At 42.3% G+C, this 17,154-nt stretch overlaps 1 protein-coding gene across 1 annotated transcript in view; it reads right to left on the reverse strand.

Moving 5' to 3' along the window:
* Positions 1-17,154, reverse strand: part of Pir (pirin) — a 92,475-nt gene that overhangs the window by 5,143 nt on the left and 70,178 nt on the right. The window contains exon 7 of the mRNA XM_059251140.1: positions 9,120-9,202. Within this exon, the coding sequence (XP_059107123.1) occupies positions 9,120-9,202 (83 nt within the window). The remainder of the gene's footprint in view (positions 1-9,119; positions 9,203-17,154) is intronic.

Here is a 17,154-nt window from a genome sequence, read left to right on the forward strand (position 1 = left end):
TCCCATACCCTACTTTCTCCCTATCTATATAATTTCATGTTCTTTCTTTCTCTTAAAAAAAATCAAGCCACCTCTCCCAAAAAAGCACACACACACACACACACACACACACACACACACACACACACACACACACAAATACATGGAGTCCATTTTGTGTTGTCCAACTAATCCTGAGCATAGGGCCTGGCCTAGAGTGTGTTTGAAATAGCCAGTGTCACTCCATTGAAGAAAACTGATTCTCCCTCTGCCAATAGCTATCAACTGCAAATAGATTCTTGGTTGGTGGTGAGACTTCGTGCCCACTTTCCCCTTTCCATGTTGGGATTGTCCCACTAAAATTTGTGTAGGTCATATGAGTGCTGTCACAGACTCTGTGAGTTCATATGCACAACAACCCTGCTGTGTCTGGAAGACACTGTTGCCTTGGAGTCCTCCACTGCCTCTGGCTCTTACTTCACTCATATCCCAACAATGTAGCATTTTTCTAAATATGCAACATTATCTTAAATTATACCAAATATTTATACATTTCTACTAATGCAAAGCTCTATTATCTTAAGTTACATAAAATATTTATGTGCTTCTAATACAAAGCTCTTTAACTTGAAATAATTCCAATGTCTAGTCTCAGAAGATTTACCACTGGATTCAACAAAATTAATACTTAACCTTTTCTTCTTCTGTAAATTTAATAAAAGCTTCAATATTTAAAAGGTCTGAAATGTGTTTATCTTTTTGGCTTCAATTGAAAATAAATTAATAGCCAGGCAATGGTATGGTGATATTTTATTTGTGCTGAAATGTGATTTTATTTGTATGTTAATAAATAAAAGTGCCTGGGGGTCAGAGCTAATAGCAAGCCATAGCAGAAGTCTGGCAGTGGTAGCACACGCTCTTAATCCCAGTCACATGACAGGCAGATCTCTGTGTGTTCAAGGACACCACCAGTATGGAGACACACACCTTTAATCTCAATACCAACTATAGAGACCTGGAGGTCTGTATAAACAGGCAGTGATGAGGAGGTCATGTGGTTGGGTTTACAACCAATGAGAAGGCAGAACAGAAAGTCTATAAAAAGACAGATACACAGGAAGTAGGTCTCTTTCAGAGGGGAAGGACGGCAGCGAGTGGTAAGAAAGGGTTTTAGTCTCAGCTCTTAGCTACTGCTCTGACCTCTTGGGCTTTTAACTCTGCATTTGGCTCTGTGTTTCTTATTTAATAAGACTGTTACATCTACAAAATGGTGGTGCATGCCTTTAATCCCAGCACTTGGGAGGTAGAGGCAGGTAGATCTCTGTGAGTTTGAGGCCAGCCTGGTCCACAGGGTAAGTCTAGGACAGCCAGGGCTATACAGTTAGAAACCTTGTCTCAAAAACCCAAATAATAACAATAAAAATAATAATAATGATAATAATAATAATAAATGCAAATTAAGTAAGAATGCATGGCAGAATGGTGTCTTCAAAAGGGTTTTTTTTGTTTGTTTTTTGTTTTTTTGTTTTTTTTTGCTATGGGAGTGTGTTTGAAAGGATATGTTTTCAAAAGTCTTAATGTATTACTCCCTATATCTGAGGGCTTGTAGAATTTCATACACACACCTGGTTGATGTTTTAATTACTTCTTCACATATAAGAAATACAGATATAAGAAATGTCAGGTCTGGAAAGATGGCTCAGCAGTTAAGAGCACTGGACCCAGGTTCAATCCCAGCTCCCATACGGCAGCTCACAGCTGTCTGTAACTCCAGTTCCAGGGGATCTGACACCCTCATACAGACACACATGTAGGCAAAACACCAATGCACATGATATAAAATTAAATAATTTAAAAAAAGAAATATATGTGTAAACCTTCTTAGGTCTGTAATTTTCTGAACATTATGGCCTTAATGACTCACATAATCCAGCTCACTATCAAAATGCAAGCAAATGTTAACCTAGCTGGAAATCAGTCATTTGAAAACAGATGTCTCACACACTAAAATTCTTTCTTTGCTGTAGGCACAGATCTTCATTCACTCCCTACTGACTCTTGCATCTGCACAGTCCTAAGAGCTAATCATTGTGCTTGTTTTAGCTTGCTTCTCTGGTAAAACACTGACCAAAACCAACTGGAGGAGGAAATGGTTTATTTGGGTTACAGTATGTCATAGATGGAAGCCAAGGCAGGAACCTGGAGGCAGGAACTGAAGCAGAGGCCACAGAGGAAGGCTGCTTACTGGCTCACTTCCAGGCTCATGTTCTGCTCTCTCCTTCCCCTGTTCCTTCCTTCCTTTCTTCCCTTAGAGTTAGTTATTTTATGTGTATGAGTGTTTTGCCTGCATGTATGTCTGTGAACACACATGCCCGGTGCCCACAGAAGTCAGAGGGGACATGGGATCTGCTAGAACTTGAGTTCCAGATGGTTTTGAGATGCCATGAAGCTGCTATGAACCTCAACCAGAGGACTTCTGCAAGAGCAGCCAGTGCCCTTAGCGGCTCAGCCTTCTCTCCAGCCCTTCTTACCAGCTGAGGCCCACTTGCCTAGAGATGGTTGTGCTTACAGCTAGGGCTCTCTTACCTCCTACATCAATCAGAAATCCAGAAATAACCCACAGACGTGTCCACTGGCTAGCATGATGGAGGTGACTACTCAACTGAGGTTCCCTCTTCCCTAGTGTGCCAAGTTGACAACCAAGATTAGCCATCACAATGGTTGTTCAGTCTCTACAACATTCAGAGAGCCAAGAAAAGGAGGCATTGTTTTGCCACATCTCATACCAAAATTCCGTGAGATTTTAGGGCTGTTCATGGTGTTTGTGGGGAGCTACTGCTGACACAGCTGGGGAAGGGTTTCATCTGGCGTGAGTTCTTCTTTTTCTGTTTCCAGTGTGATGTTTAAATGGCTAAGACCTCAATAACAACTCATTATCACAAAGGACTTATTCTCTAAGGGGTTTGGAGAGGTGAGGTTTTAGGTGAAAAAGAGACATGGGAAAGAAGGTCCTATAATAGTGTTTGGTTTGGTTTGGTTTGGTTTGGTTTGGTTTGGTTTGGCCATGGACAAAGCAACAAACCAGTTGCAGGGTCAGGAAGTGGGAGAGAAGGGGTTAATGGAGCAGAGAAGAAAGACTGGCCTCTATGTCGTGTCCACGTTGACTGTTCAGAATGGAAGTTTCCCAATCACAAGAAAGGTCTTTGGGGAGTAATAAACATGTCCTGTTTCCACACTGTGAAATGAGAAAGTGCTAAAAAAAAAAAAAAAAAAAAAAAAAAAAGGCCTTGCTCTTTTATATTACTCAAATAAAATGATGACTTTCCAATGATTATTTGGACAGCACGATAAAGGGACACGTGCACTTTGTCTGAAATGAGAAACTATGAACCTTTTAGGAGTTAGAGAAGTTTCCCATCATTGTAAGACCCTGGAGGTTTCTGCTCCAAACTTCTTTCAGTGACTTTCCTACAGATTTACCATCTGGGTGGCCCCTTCTTTAATCTAAGCCAGATCTCTTTTCTGCCTCTTGCTTTTAAAATTTTTTACATTGTTTGTTTATTGTGTGCATGGGGGATGGTGCATGTGTACCATGGTATGTATGTGGAAGTCAAAGCAAAGATTCTGATAGTTGGTTCTCTTCCTCTACTGGAGACTGAACTCGGGTTAGCAGGCTTGGAGGCAAGCACCTTTACCCACTGACCCCCTTCCCTGTGCCCTTGTTTTTCATTTGTTAACTAGCCTTTAGCAAAAACCTAATCACCTCTCTAGCTATTAAGTAGCGTGCTAATGTAGTTCAAACTCCCAGTAGAAATTTTTCATCAATAGTGTCAAAGGATGAAAATCATGCAAAAGCAAAGAGGATGAGGGACAAGTCTAAGACAGTCAGTCCTTAGGTGCCTCTATGCCAGTGCCTTTATGAACACTGATTTCAAAATCCTCCTACAATGTACTAGAGGCCCAGATGACTGTTTCATGTAGAATGACTCTAATGCCAAAGCAGGACCTTTGAGAGTCCGGCTCATGCCTTTTGCTTTGGTGTGTCTACTGCAGTTCTTGGTTCCTAGTTAAGTCTTTTTCATCTTCCTTAAACACTAAATTTCATAATTGCCGTTGGGGCCAGCAAGATGGTCAGCAGTTAAAGGTACTGGCCACTAAGCCTGACAGCCCAAGTTCTATTCCCGAGACCCACGTGGTGGAAGGACAGAACCAACTCCTAAGAGCTGTCCTTTGACCTCCATAAGTGCACCATAGCACATGCATGTGTGCTCACCCAGACACACTCAGTGGTCACTAACTAAATAAAACAAAATAGGTAAATTGCTTTTGATACCCATAACAGTTACGGCCTGGGCATATGCTGTATCTCATGGAGACCAACAACACATGATCAAAGCCTAGAGGAAAGGCCCAGGGATCATTTAACGTGTTGATAACTTCCAAATTATGAGTCTGCAATTCTGTTCAACTGATTACAAACCTGAAGACTGCAATAAGAGCAGAATGGTGGCCAGGCGGTGGTGGCGCACACCTGTAATCCCAGCACTCGGGAGGCAGAGGCAGGTGGATCTCTGTGAGTTCAAGACCAGCCTGATCTACAGAGCTAGTCCAGGACAGGCTCCAAAGCTACAGAGAAACCCTGTCTCAAAAAAAAAAAAAAAAAAAAAAAAAAAAAGAGCAGAATGGTATCACTTCTCGCCCTTTTGGCTAAGATCAAGTGTAGAGCAGAATGGTGGGAATGAAGCTGCGGCATGCTTTTTGACGACACTCCCATTTACTACTGTGATGAATTGCCTGGAAAAATTACCAGAAAGAAACTGAACTGCAGCATGATTTAATTACACGCACTTGTTCTTTCTAAACTTGACTGTTTTTCTTCAGGGTGTCAATGGAAAGATCAAGCAGTGAACCGTTCTCAGTTAAAAAAAAAAACAAAAACAAACAACTAGCAGTCCTTTTTATCATGAACTCTTACATAGACTAAAACAAATCACTGTCGTTAACTTCCATAGAGTGCTTTGTTTCATTTCTGTGTTTCAGTGGTTCTTTTCATCGAATCATTTGAATGAGATATGATGGCCGTTGACAGTTTAAGAGCATGGTTGTCCTCAACCACTGTTTCCACGACAGTGTGCACCTACCTCAGTACACTTACTACAGATGAGCCTGTTCTCTTCTAGGACTTCGGAACAGCATGGGTCTAAAGATTCGATGGGATTATCTTTCTTAGTGCACCCCTGTGCTTCTCACCATGGGTCCACTAGAGCAACCATCACTCAGAAGAAAAGTCCAGCACACCAGTTGCAGGCCAAACTCACACAGGGAGCTTTTGAAACAGAGGCAGCTTGAGGGCGTCCTGAACTAGCTCAGGATTGTGTGTCCAGAACAGCTTGTGGTGGATTCCAATCTCCAAGAACTTTGAAATATTTGAATTCATTATAAAGGCCATATGCTTTGGGCTTTGTCCATGAAGTCAAAGGGTCTGGCCCAAAGACTTTCAAGCCTGGTATAAACCTGGGCCACTGTCATTGTTAGGTGTTACAGAAGACAAGAATAATGGAATGGGCGGGGGAGATGGTTCAATGGTTAGAGTACTTGCTGTATAAACATGAGGACTGGAATTTGCATCCCCAGGGGGAAAAAAAGGAATAATGGAAAAGGCAATCTATTCACTGAGGAAGAAAATTTAGGTTTTCATGGGCTAGCCCACGTTAGCCTGAGATAGATCAAATAAATGGTAAGATGGCACAAAGAAAACTGAGGTGTGGCTTTGCACATCATTGTTTTCTTAGCTTCTTCTCTTACCCTACAGATTGGTCACTCCAGAGGAATGGCCCATACTCGGGTCACCAAAGGAGAGGGGCATGATAGTAGAGGACATGGGGGGAGGTGTATTGAAACTGCAAGCAGAGAAGGGCTAAAAGAAAGTTAGGTGCTAAGTCAGTTCCTCATTCTAAACCATAATCCAGTGCGTCTTTCTTCTTGTCAGAATCCTCAGGGCCTTTTTAAAAAAATTTTTAAATTTTATTTTATGTGCATTGGTGTTTTTGCCTTCATGTCTGTCCCTATGAGAGTGTCAGATCTTGGAGTTATAGACAGTTGTGAGCTGCTATGTGGGTGCTGGGATTTGAACCTAGGTCCTCTGGAAGAGCAGTCAAGTGCTCTTAACCACTGAGCCATTTCTCCAGCCCCAGGGCCTTTTCTAAGAAGTGAAAATCGTTATGTGTGACTTGAATCCTTATTAGATAATGCATGTGTGAGTGTGGTAAACTGGGTGCTGTCAGTAGCTTCATTTCCCCTTACCGTTATTGGGTACTTACACTGTACTACACCAGGGAGTGACAAACTTTCTCTGTAAAGGGCCAGAAGTCTTAGGCTTTGTTAGGTTGTTCAATCTCTGCCATAACTGACTTCTACCCACACAGTGTAAGGATCCCCAGAAATGAACGGGAGTGACAGTGGACCAAGAAAACACAAAGAAATGTATTTGGATCTGGCCCATTGGACATCATTTGCTGACCTCTATGCTAGATCTGGAACAGATGCTGGCATAGGTAAGCCTGCTTCATTTGAATAATCCTAACAGTTGGTAGGCTTCCATTATTTCAATTTTGCTGACAAATGAAATGAAGCCTGGGCCAGTGGATAAAGGTATTTGCTGCCAACCTGGATGACCCAAGCTTGATGCCTGGGAACCACATGGTGGAAGAAAAGAAGCCGCACCTGAAAGTTATCCTCTGGAATCCATATGCATGCTGTGGCATGTGCACTCCCGCACACATACACACAAGTAAATAATAACTGTAAAAGAAACGAAGCAACCGAAGCACAACGCCATTTAGAAACATGTCCACAGTCTCATACCCAACAAGTGGCAAAGTCAAGACCCAAACCTTCGCAGCCTCTATCCTCTTGTAATGTAAAGAAAACTTCTGACTTTGCTACACACATACAACCTCTTTAAATAACAATTCTTTTCAATACAAATGTTCATTCTAAAGTCGTCATGAACACATGAACAATGACAGAACTGCATACAACAGTAACAGGATGCCCCCTGGGTCAGGGATGCCCCGTTGCCAATGAACTAATCCTTATTTTTGTCTAACCAAGGTATCCTCTGACCTGCAGGTTCCCCCATCACTTCTTTCAATTTGAGCTTCTAAACTCTTATCTGCAGTGTGTTCTCTGTGATGAAATAGGAAGAACTGAGGTCGCCAAATGAATCTAGACCCGATTAGAAACTAATATATCAGCAAGTTCTGGGCTGTGAATAATTTTCATGCCTCTTCTCTGTATTGGGTTGAGATATGTGAAATTGCTTTTTTTTTGAAAGTCAAACATGGAAATTTCCTATGGTTCGACATAAAATCAGAGGGCACAAGCCTGAGATATGCATTTTTCTGGTGTTCCTGAGATTGTGTTTTGTTCCATTTATTGTTCATAGAGGGGCTGCTGTTGATCAAGGCAGAAGAATGTGAGCTGTCAGTAAATTGGACTGAAATATAAAATCGCCCGCAGTCCACTGCATTCTATGATAGCAGGGTCAGAGGGCAAGAAGTGTGCCAGACTGCCTCTTCATTGGTCCGCTGCTGCCCAAACAGTTCTTATTCCTGCTTTTCAAAATGTAACTGTCCAGGAACTCGTACACAATTGTCTCCTTAATCTTCCTGACTGGAGTGACACAAAGCAATCGGATTGGCTTAATGGGCTCAATGGCATGTAACAGACATGAGAAAGAACTGAAAAAATGTCCCAAGAGCCCTAAAACTTAACTTTAAAAGCAGAGATTCTCATTTAAAAGAACTATGAAACACATCACATGCTTTTCTTAGCTCCAAATGGGGATGATTCTGAAAGGGCTCTTTGTGAGCATGCAGATCTGGATTTATATTCTTAGAGGACTAGCCTAGTTTTACTTATGCTAAATAAAAAATAAATTAGTTTTGTGACAGAGTAATATTAAAAAGCAATGAAGATGCATTGCCTCTAGATTCAAATGATTAGAGGTAAGCAATACAGACGGTGAGCAATATAGACTTTTACATGATTGCCAAAGGCAAAAAATGAATAGAGATGAAAATTTGAAATATACCAATAGAAAGCTCAAAATAGAGCAATGCAATCAGCAGAGATTAGTAAAAGGGTTTGATAAAATAGTGGCAGAATTTATTTCCCAAAGAAGAGAAGAAGTTTCCAGTTTTATGAGAGATTGAAGTATTTTTATGGAAATTAGTAAAAAGTATAAGCTAAGAAAATTAAAGGGGAGGGGAAGATTGTAAGAGCCAGAGGCAGTGGATGTCTGTAGTAAGACTATTTTCTGGACATGATGGGCTACTGTACATATGAATTCAAAGTAGCTGCGACTCCATGCACATGACCTACACAAGATCAAGCTAGACAAAATCCCATCATGGATGGAGGGTGGGCCATGAAGTCCCACCCCTACCCAAGGATCTATTGACAATTGATGGCTGCTGGGGGTGGGAGAGTTAGTTTGCTTTAGGAATGCAACCTCTAAGAGGCTACCCATGCTCCAGAAGATGGTCCTACACAGATGCACGTACAGACAGCATACTAGGTAGACTCGGTGGCTTAAAAACAAAGACAGTACATGGAGGACTACTGAGAAGGAATAGTATGGGAAAGGGGAGAAACTGGAAGGGAAAGAAAGGAAATGGATTCATAAATTTTATCAAATTTATGAGTTTATAAAACTCTCAATTTTAAAAAAGAATATTAAATGTTTGGGGCTGGGTTAATGGCTAGGTTGGTAAAAAGCACTTGCTATTCAACCATGAGAATGTGAGTTCAAATCCCAGTCACCCATATAAAAAATATGTGTGATCACTCATACCTATAACCCCCAGGCTTGGGGGTGTATACAGAAACAGCCAGGTAGCCTAGATGCAATAGTGAGTTTCAGGTTCAGAGACAGACCCAGGACAGGACACTGGACACCCTCCCTTGACCTTGGCCTCTGAATGTATGTGAATGGGCATGATCACACACACACACACACACACACACACACACACACACACACACACACACGAGAGAGAGAGAGAGAGAGAGAGAGAGAGAGAGAGAGAGAGAGAGAGAGAGAGAGAGAGAGAGAGAGAATTATAAGTTTAAAATACCTTATTTTCCACCTGGACACTGTCACCTTCTCCAAGCACCGCTGTGTGATGGGGTTCTATCTTTTGCTGAGCACCATCCGGTCCTACAACAAAAGATGACCCAGTAACTTTGGTGATTGTTATAGTGTATCAATCCAATGCCCACACTTTTGGTCAACTACTTAGCACCATAACACTTGTTTTAGTTTCAGAAATAACAGACGTAGGAAACCTTGAATTTCTGGGCTGTTTACATCTGCTATTACTAAAGGCTAAAACTGATTGGTTTTCATTATAGGAAACAGCAGGAAAGTGAACCCTGCATCATGCTTCCATTTATACTCTTAATGCCATGACCAAATGTTTTCATTGACCCTTTTTTTTATTCTGTTTTGTTTTTAATTTTTGATACAGGGTTTCACTGTGCGTCCCAGTCTAGCCTCAAACTCACAGAGATCTGCCTGCCTCTGCCTCCTGAGTGCTGGGATTAAAGACATGCACCACCATCACCCGGCTTTCACTGACTTTTAAAAGCCCTTGGAACTACATGTTCATGAAAGTGTTCTCTTGTGTAAAATACAAACCTCATAAGAAGCCAGCAGACCTAGAAAAATGATCAAATGTCATCAATAATTCATTTCAACAAGAATTTACTGAGCATCTCCAACTTTCAAGAACTAGAGAAAAATGCAAAGATGTGCAAAGTAGATTCCTTATATCTAAATAATTCAAAAGTTCTTGGAATCAACCAAATATAAGCACATGCAATTATCAGAGAAGAATTCTACTGAAAACTAAATGAGTCAGATAGCATCTTATTGCATAATGAACAAGGTCTGATTCTAAACCATCTGGAGGTGGGGTGCCTTCTAATCCCTCTGGAGGGGGTTGCCTGCCAAATCCTTTGGAGGGTGGGTGCTTTCTAACCCTCTGGAGGGGGATGCCTTCTTTTTGTTTTATAAATTTTTATTTAAAAAAATTTCTTTCCTTTTACATACCAACCCCTGCTCCCCCTCCTACCCCTTCTCTCGCTCCCCCCCATCTACCCCCATCCCAACCCCATCCTCTCCTCATAAAAGGTAAGGCCTCCCTTGGGTAGTCAACACAGGCTGGCATACCAAGTGGGGGCCAGACCTAGCCCCTCCCCGCTGCATCAAGGCTGAGTAAGGCATCGCACCATAAGGAATGGGGTCTAAGAAGCCAGTTCATGCACCCGGGATAAGTCCTGGTCCCATTGCCAGGGGACCCACAAACACATCAAGCCACACAACTTTCACTCACATGCAGAGGGCCTAGTTCGGTCTCATGCAGGCTCCCCAGCAGTCAGTCCAGAGGTGCCTTCTAAACCCTCTGGAGGGGGTGCCTTCTGGACCCTCTGGAGGGGGTGCCTTCTGAACCCTCTGGAGGGGGTGCCTTCTGAACCCTCTGGAGGGGGTACCTTCTGAACCCTCTGGAGGGGTGCCTTCTGAACCCTCTGGAAGGGTGCTTTCTAAACCCTCTGGAGGGGGTGCCTTCTGAACCCTCTGGAGGGGTGCCTTCTGAACCCTCTGGAAGGGTGCCTTCTGAACCCTCTGGAGGGGGTGCCTTCTGAACCCTCTGGAAGGGTGCCTTCTGAACCCTCTGGAGGGGGTGCCTTCTAAACCCACTGGAAGGGTGCCTTCTAAACCCTCTGGAGGGGGTGCCTTCTGAACCCTCTGGAGGGGGTGCCTTCTAAACCCTCTGGAGGGGTGCTTTCTAAACCCTCTGGAGGGGTGCTTTCTAAACCCTCTGGAGGGGTGCTTTCTAAACACTCTGGAGGGGATGCTGTGCCTTCTAAACACTCTGGAGGGGGTACCTTCTATTCTAAGTCTGGCAGATGAAGTAAAGCTAGTTAACACTTAAAGGTAACAAAAAAGCTCCCTGAGAAAACAGGATTCTTGGGGACTCATTCAGGTTGAAGCACCCCAAGCGTTTATTCTGGAGGAAGTAAGACTTGAACACAGAGTTGTGCAATGTGCAAGACAGGACAGATCTGCAGGAAACAGAGCTTGGAAAAGGCTATCGCAGACAAGATGACAGAGTGTCGGAGGTAGCGGGTGAAAATTTCTGGGGAAATGTGAACCTCCTATCATGACTTCAACGGTCTATTGGGAAGGAGGATGGAATGTATCAGGGAAACCCTTCAGAGTATTCTTATCCATACAAAGTGAGTGAATGAGCTACACACACATGCAGAGAGAGAAGAGGAGGAGAAAGAGAGGGAGAGAGAGACAGAGATGGAGACAGAGAGACAGAGAGAGGGGGAGGGAGAGAGGAGAAATGATGAGATCTGTGTCTTGCGGATTTGAAAGGAGAGCAGAAAAGGAAATGGAGGGCAAGTCTGAACCTAGGAAAACTTGTTGGGAATTCTCTTAACAGGCTAAAGTGCAAATGGATTACAATGTAAACAGAGTGAAAAGAGAAAGACCGGTTGGAAGAGCAGGAAGGAGGGCAGGAGGGAGTTGAGAAAGAAGTTGAGTCTGACGTGCTCCTTTGTAAGCATGTGCTGACCTGCGGAGTATAGCAGCAGTTCTGCAAGAGGGCTCTGGACAGTGGAGAGGTCGGAGTGGGCTAGAAGAGCCACAGGGAGCTGTAGAGAAGGGTGAAATTTAGGCTGTCTTCCAGATGGGTGGAAAAACAACAGACATGTGAACAGAAAACAGAAGGAAGCTCCCAGATCCAGCATTCAAGGGGCTAGGGAGGAGGCTCAGATGGCACTTCCTGTGCAAGCATGAGGACCCGAGTTCAAACCCCTATCCTTCACATAAAAAGCCAGGCATGGCTGTGTATGCTTGCAACCTTAACACTGTGGGGGGCAGTCAGGAGGATCACTGGGGCTGGTTGGCCACCAGCTTAGCTCCAGGTTCAGGAAGTGACCCTGCCTCAAGGGAATAGGGTGAAGAGTAACAGGCCAGGTCCTCCACATATGCATGCACTATGTGAGTACATCTCACACACAAAAAGCAAGAAATAGCAAAGACTTCAAGCTAAAACTTAAAAATTACTAAGGAAGTGATTAGCTAAATAAAACAATAACTTGATGAATTATCATAGAAACACAATCACAATTTGTAAATTCGGGCATATTAGTTAGCATTAAACGGCTATGTTTTCTAGAGAAGTCATCTTTCAGCCTTTATTTTGCAGATAGATATATTCTACAGGGGGCCTATGGCTTACATCGTTGCTGACAATCATGAAACAGGATTCTGAAAGAACAAGAGTTCTTATCCTGGAGTAGTGTTCTACAGAAGTCCACAGCTAGAACTGAGAGTGGCCTTGGATGGGAGACAAATTACATATGTAGTTTCTTCGAGAGCTAACTGAAATGGAGCTTTTCTTAAGTCACAAAAGTAGCCAACAAACCACAGCAGTATTCGCTCTATTCATAGCTCTGTCTCCAAGAGAAGTTGCAGGTATTTGTATACTGCGTTACGGTGCAGTGCATATCTCCAAATACAGTTTATGCTAGTTGTCACATACAATGAAGAGCAGACCTGCTATTAAATCACAGCATTTCAAACGCCACTAGAGAAGCATAGATGTCATTGTGTCATAAACTGGTTCTCCAACACTTTAATAATGTCACTGAATTTAAAAACATTGTCTGGGGGGCGCTTAGCAGATGTTAAAAAAAAATTCACAGCAGAAAAAAATTTAAAATGTGTTTAATCACTGGCTTTGGAGGACAATGGTAGCCAGAGAATAAGCCCAATTTTGGTGTATCACAGTTTCCCTGGTGAAAATACTTTGCCAATTCCAAAGATTCAACATGAGCTCAGGCACAATCAGCTTCTGCACGTTAGCAAGAGCCACCCCCAACATAACGTCCATTCATCAAAGGTACATGTCAGCAAATGTCATGGAGTGAATAACAGAACTCCATTGACTTTCCACTTACACAGAAATTTGGCAAGAAAAGTCTGGGAGTCCAAGAGGAATATCATTTAGAGCTGGGTAATATTTTAAACTGTGACAGGGAATGACATTTTATTAGGTGTGCTTTACTGACATCCTCTGCAGACAATGAACCATTTTTCTATCTTCAACTAATTCATATGTAACAGCCAGTACCCACGTGATCCGCGCCTGGACCCTGATTTTGTTATGTAGTGTATTTTGTGATATTGTTTTAATAGAGTGAGCTGACAAGAGGCAGCACTCAAAAATACTGCTGAATTGGTATTTCTCTGCACCCTATATCAGCGCTGACCGGCCTGTGAGGAACTCTTAATTTAGGAACAAAGTTAGGCATGTCCAAAGGCCTCTAATCCTGACTTGATGTTGGGTGCTGATGCTGCCCATGCTCCCTACTGATGTAGAAGTGAAATCATGGTGTCTATACAGAAGGGGCCATTGTAAATGTTCTACCCCAAGGAACACTTTCCTCATGGACACCAGAGTCATTTCCAGGCTGATCATTTTCAGTCTACCACGAGTTTCCAGCCTCCCTACTCGAAGTCTTCAAAACAGTGCCACAGAAATCGGGCCAGCTGCATCTTCCTTTTCCAATCATTTCTGTGATATGTCTGTCACCCATCTGGTTATCTCCTGAGCCTCAACTAAGCCCCTCCAAAACACATCCTATTTTCATCCAAGTTTCTGACTACTTGTAATTATAAAATGAGCCAGATCAGATAATAAAATACTTTCCATTGGCAATCTTTGCCAAGAATGTTAAATTGAATAATACAGTTAAGGAAAATTTAACCAAAAATGTAATTGTAGGGTACTTTTTTTTGGCCTAAACAATCATAAAAGGGCAAAATATTTAAAAATATTTTAATGTTGGGGTCCAGCTCCAGAGTGTGAGCTTCCTCTTTTCATTTTCTTCTCTTTATGAGAACTAGTGTCAGACACTGTCCCACAAATTCTGTGGGATATCACAGATTCTAACATCATCAAATATATATGTATAGCAGAAGCTCTTCTGTTACAACAGAGACTACTAATTAAAACACAAACTGCTTCCAGCACCATATTTTAAAGTGTAAATGTACAGTAATTTACATGTTTTGATAAATACAGTTGAGGTGTTTGATAGCTAGACTGAAGCATTGTCTTTCATTTTAGTTATTTCTTTAGCATGTGTTTCTGTGTGTATACAGGTTTATGTGTGTGGGGGGGGTAGTCTGGCTAGAGGTGGACATTGGGTATTTTCCTCAATTGCTCTCCACCTTGTCCTTTGAGACAGGGTCTCTCACTGAATCTGTATCTCACTGATTGGTTAAACAAGCTGCAGGGATCCTCCCGTCTTCCCCAACACAGCACTGATTTTACAGGTGCCCACTACCGCCACACCCAGCTTTCTTTTTTCATGCGTGCTAAGGATCTGAACTCAGATCATCACTCTTATTTTTTATTTATATAAGAGATTTTCTAGTCATTTTACATATCGGCCACGGATTCCCCTGTCCTCCCTCCTCCCAACCCTCCCAGTCTTCCTCCCAAATCCACCCCCAATTCTCACCTCCTCCAAGGCAAGGTCTCCCCTGGGGATTCAGCCCAGCCTTGTAGATTCAGTTAAGGCAGGTCCAGTCCCCTCCTCCCTGCACCAAGGCTGAGCAAAGTGTCTCAGCATTTGCCCTAGGTTCCAAAAAGCCAGCTCATGCACCAAGGACAGGTCCCAGTCCCACTGCCTGGGGGCCTCCTAAACAGTTCAAGCTAATCAACTGTCTCACTTATCCAGAGGGCCTGGTCCAGTTCCATGGGGGCTCCTCAGCTATTGGTTCACAGTTCATGTGTTTCCATGAGTTGGGATATTTGTCCCCAGATCATCATTCTTGAACAGTAAGCACTTTGCCTACTGATTCATCTCTTCTGCCTCCTGTCTTCTTTTTTTAAATGACTACCCATAAGGCACTACCTAAATCCTTCTAGATTATTAGTTTCACTAATCTTTCACTGTTCTCTGTCATATTTTCTACAGCAATTTAATTTTACAAATAATTTTACTTAGTCTTAGATTTTTAATTTATTCTATTAATTTACATATTATCTATTATTCTCTACATTATTCTCTTGAGACAGGGCCTCTCCCTGAGTCTGGAGGTAGGCTGATGGCCAACAAGCCCCCACTGATCCTTTCTGCTCCTCTACCTAACACTGGGGTCACAGGCACATATACCCATGTTTGGCTTTTTGTGTGGGTTCTGAGGATTTGAAATGGGAATACTTGGCCTATGCCTTGGGATGCCCAGCCCCATCCACACCACTAATCACTGAGGGTGGTGATGAAGAAGAAGCCAGAGGCTGAGAATCTCAAGAGCTCACTGACTAGCCAACGTAGCTGAAACTGTGAAGTCCAGGTTCAATGAGAAACTCTGTCATAAAAAATAAAGTGTGTGGGGGAGGGTAACTGAGGAGGCAACTTGATGTTGACCTCCATGTGAACCTACACACATGTACACACATCCACACTAACAAATACTTACACCACATGTAACATATTGTACACACAATAAAACATACACATGTTTAGAGATCTTATCATACTGGGTTACATAAGGCCATTCCAAGCAAGTATATAATGTACTTAGAATATATTTCCCTCATAACTCCATTCTCTAACCCTTCTCTTCCAACCCCCTTGCTTTGTTCCCAAATTAATAGCACTCTTAAAGTTTTATTTTATGCAGTCTTCCAAGATTACTTTTGCTATCCAAACTGTGGCCTATTCTGGCCCAACACACTACCTACATATGTCAATGTTTCATTAACTGAACAACGGTGTTTGACATTGTGTAAAAGAGAATGACTATCAGTTCCTGCCATCTGGGGGTGGGTGAGGGGTGCCATTCATGTTTATAGGCAAGATAAAAATGAGGTACTAATATTGGGAAGCATTTTCTGGCTTCTCTTTCTAAACTTGTGAGAACATTTTTAACAGCTGTTTCTGTTGGGTCATTTTTTTCCTCTGGTGATGTGTTGCTGCCCTTTTGTTTTTCTCATTAGCAGCACCACGAAGGGGTAGAGAGGAGCACAGCCAGGAGACTGGATTCAAATGATGTCATTTGGCCTCTTGCTCATCGGTTGAAGCAGAGTCCTAAGAGGCCGGTTTGGGGAGCTGGATTCTGTCCATGGTCCAGTTTACTTTGGACACACATAACTTCACTCAGAGGCTAGAGACCATAACTCCATCTTCTGCCAGATGTTTTGTACACATGGCCCATGGTCATGGGTGTGTGGGGGGAATAAGCCAGGGAGAAGAAATGACTCAGGACAATGTGACCTCATGTCCAGAAGAAACAAGTGGAAGTGCAGGTCCTTCTTAGCCTGGAATTTCTCAGCTCTTCATTTATTGACTCCTGAGACTACAGGTCTGTCTACTGGTTAAACGAGGCTGTAATTACTGGTTAAAAGAGGCTTGGCAGATTATTTGTTGATCTTTCTACCATTCATCCTCTCTTTAATGCCATATAAGACAAAATCATGTGTGAGCTTTTGCAGAGTCAAGACGCTAAGAAAGATCTTCACCTTAAGAAAAAAAAAACTGCAAAGAATTAAAAATAGTCGTTCAGGATACATGAAAAATACATGAAGTTCACAAAAACTTGGATTACAATATGTACCCCATTTATTTATGCACTGTCCACGGCAGTTTTCATACTACATGGGCAGGGCAAAGTAGTCCCAGAGATAAAAATATTTGCTCTCTGGCCCTTTCCATAAAGTTTGGTCCCCATTACTTTTTCTTATTCTACATAAACATTCCTAGAATCCTCAACACCTTAAAATTAATGTCCTTTCTTTATTATATTCCATTTGTGCAAATTACTTTTTATCTTAAAATCATGTCAAGGTGAGACCTCCAAAACAAATTTTTTTCTATTTTTATAAAGTGCTATATGATTCTCAGACTATCAAAATGTTCATGTGCCTCATTCCTCCAGACGGTTAGTACACTTCATTGTGTACACACAGGAGCTTACTGTACATCTGCTGGAGGTATTTTGTTTGTTTGCTTGTTTTTTTACAACTTGAATCTTTACTCTCTTGAATGATAAAAGAAGCGAATTTTGTTTGGGCCTTATAATTA

This window comes from Peromyscus eremicus, chromosome X (assembly GCF_949786415.1).
Source record: "Peromyscus eremicus chromosome X, PerEre_H2_v1, whole genome shotgun sequence".
NCBI classification, from domain to species: Eukaryota; Metazoa; Chordata; class Mammalia; order Rodentia; family Cricetidae; genus Peromyscus; species Peromyscus eremicus.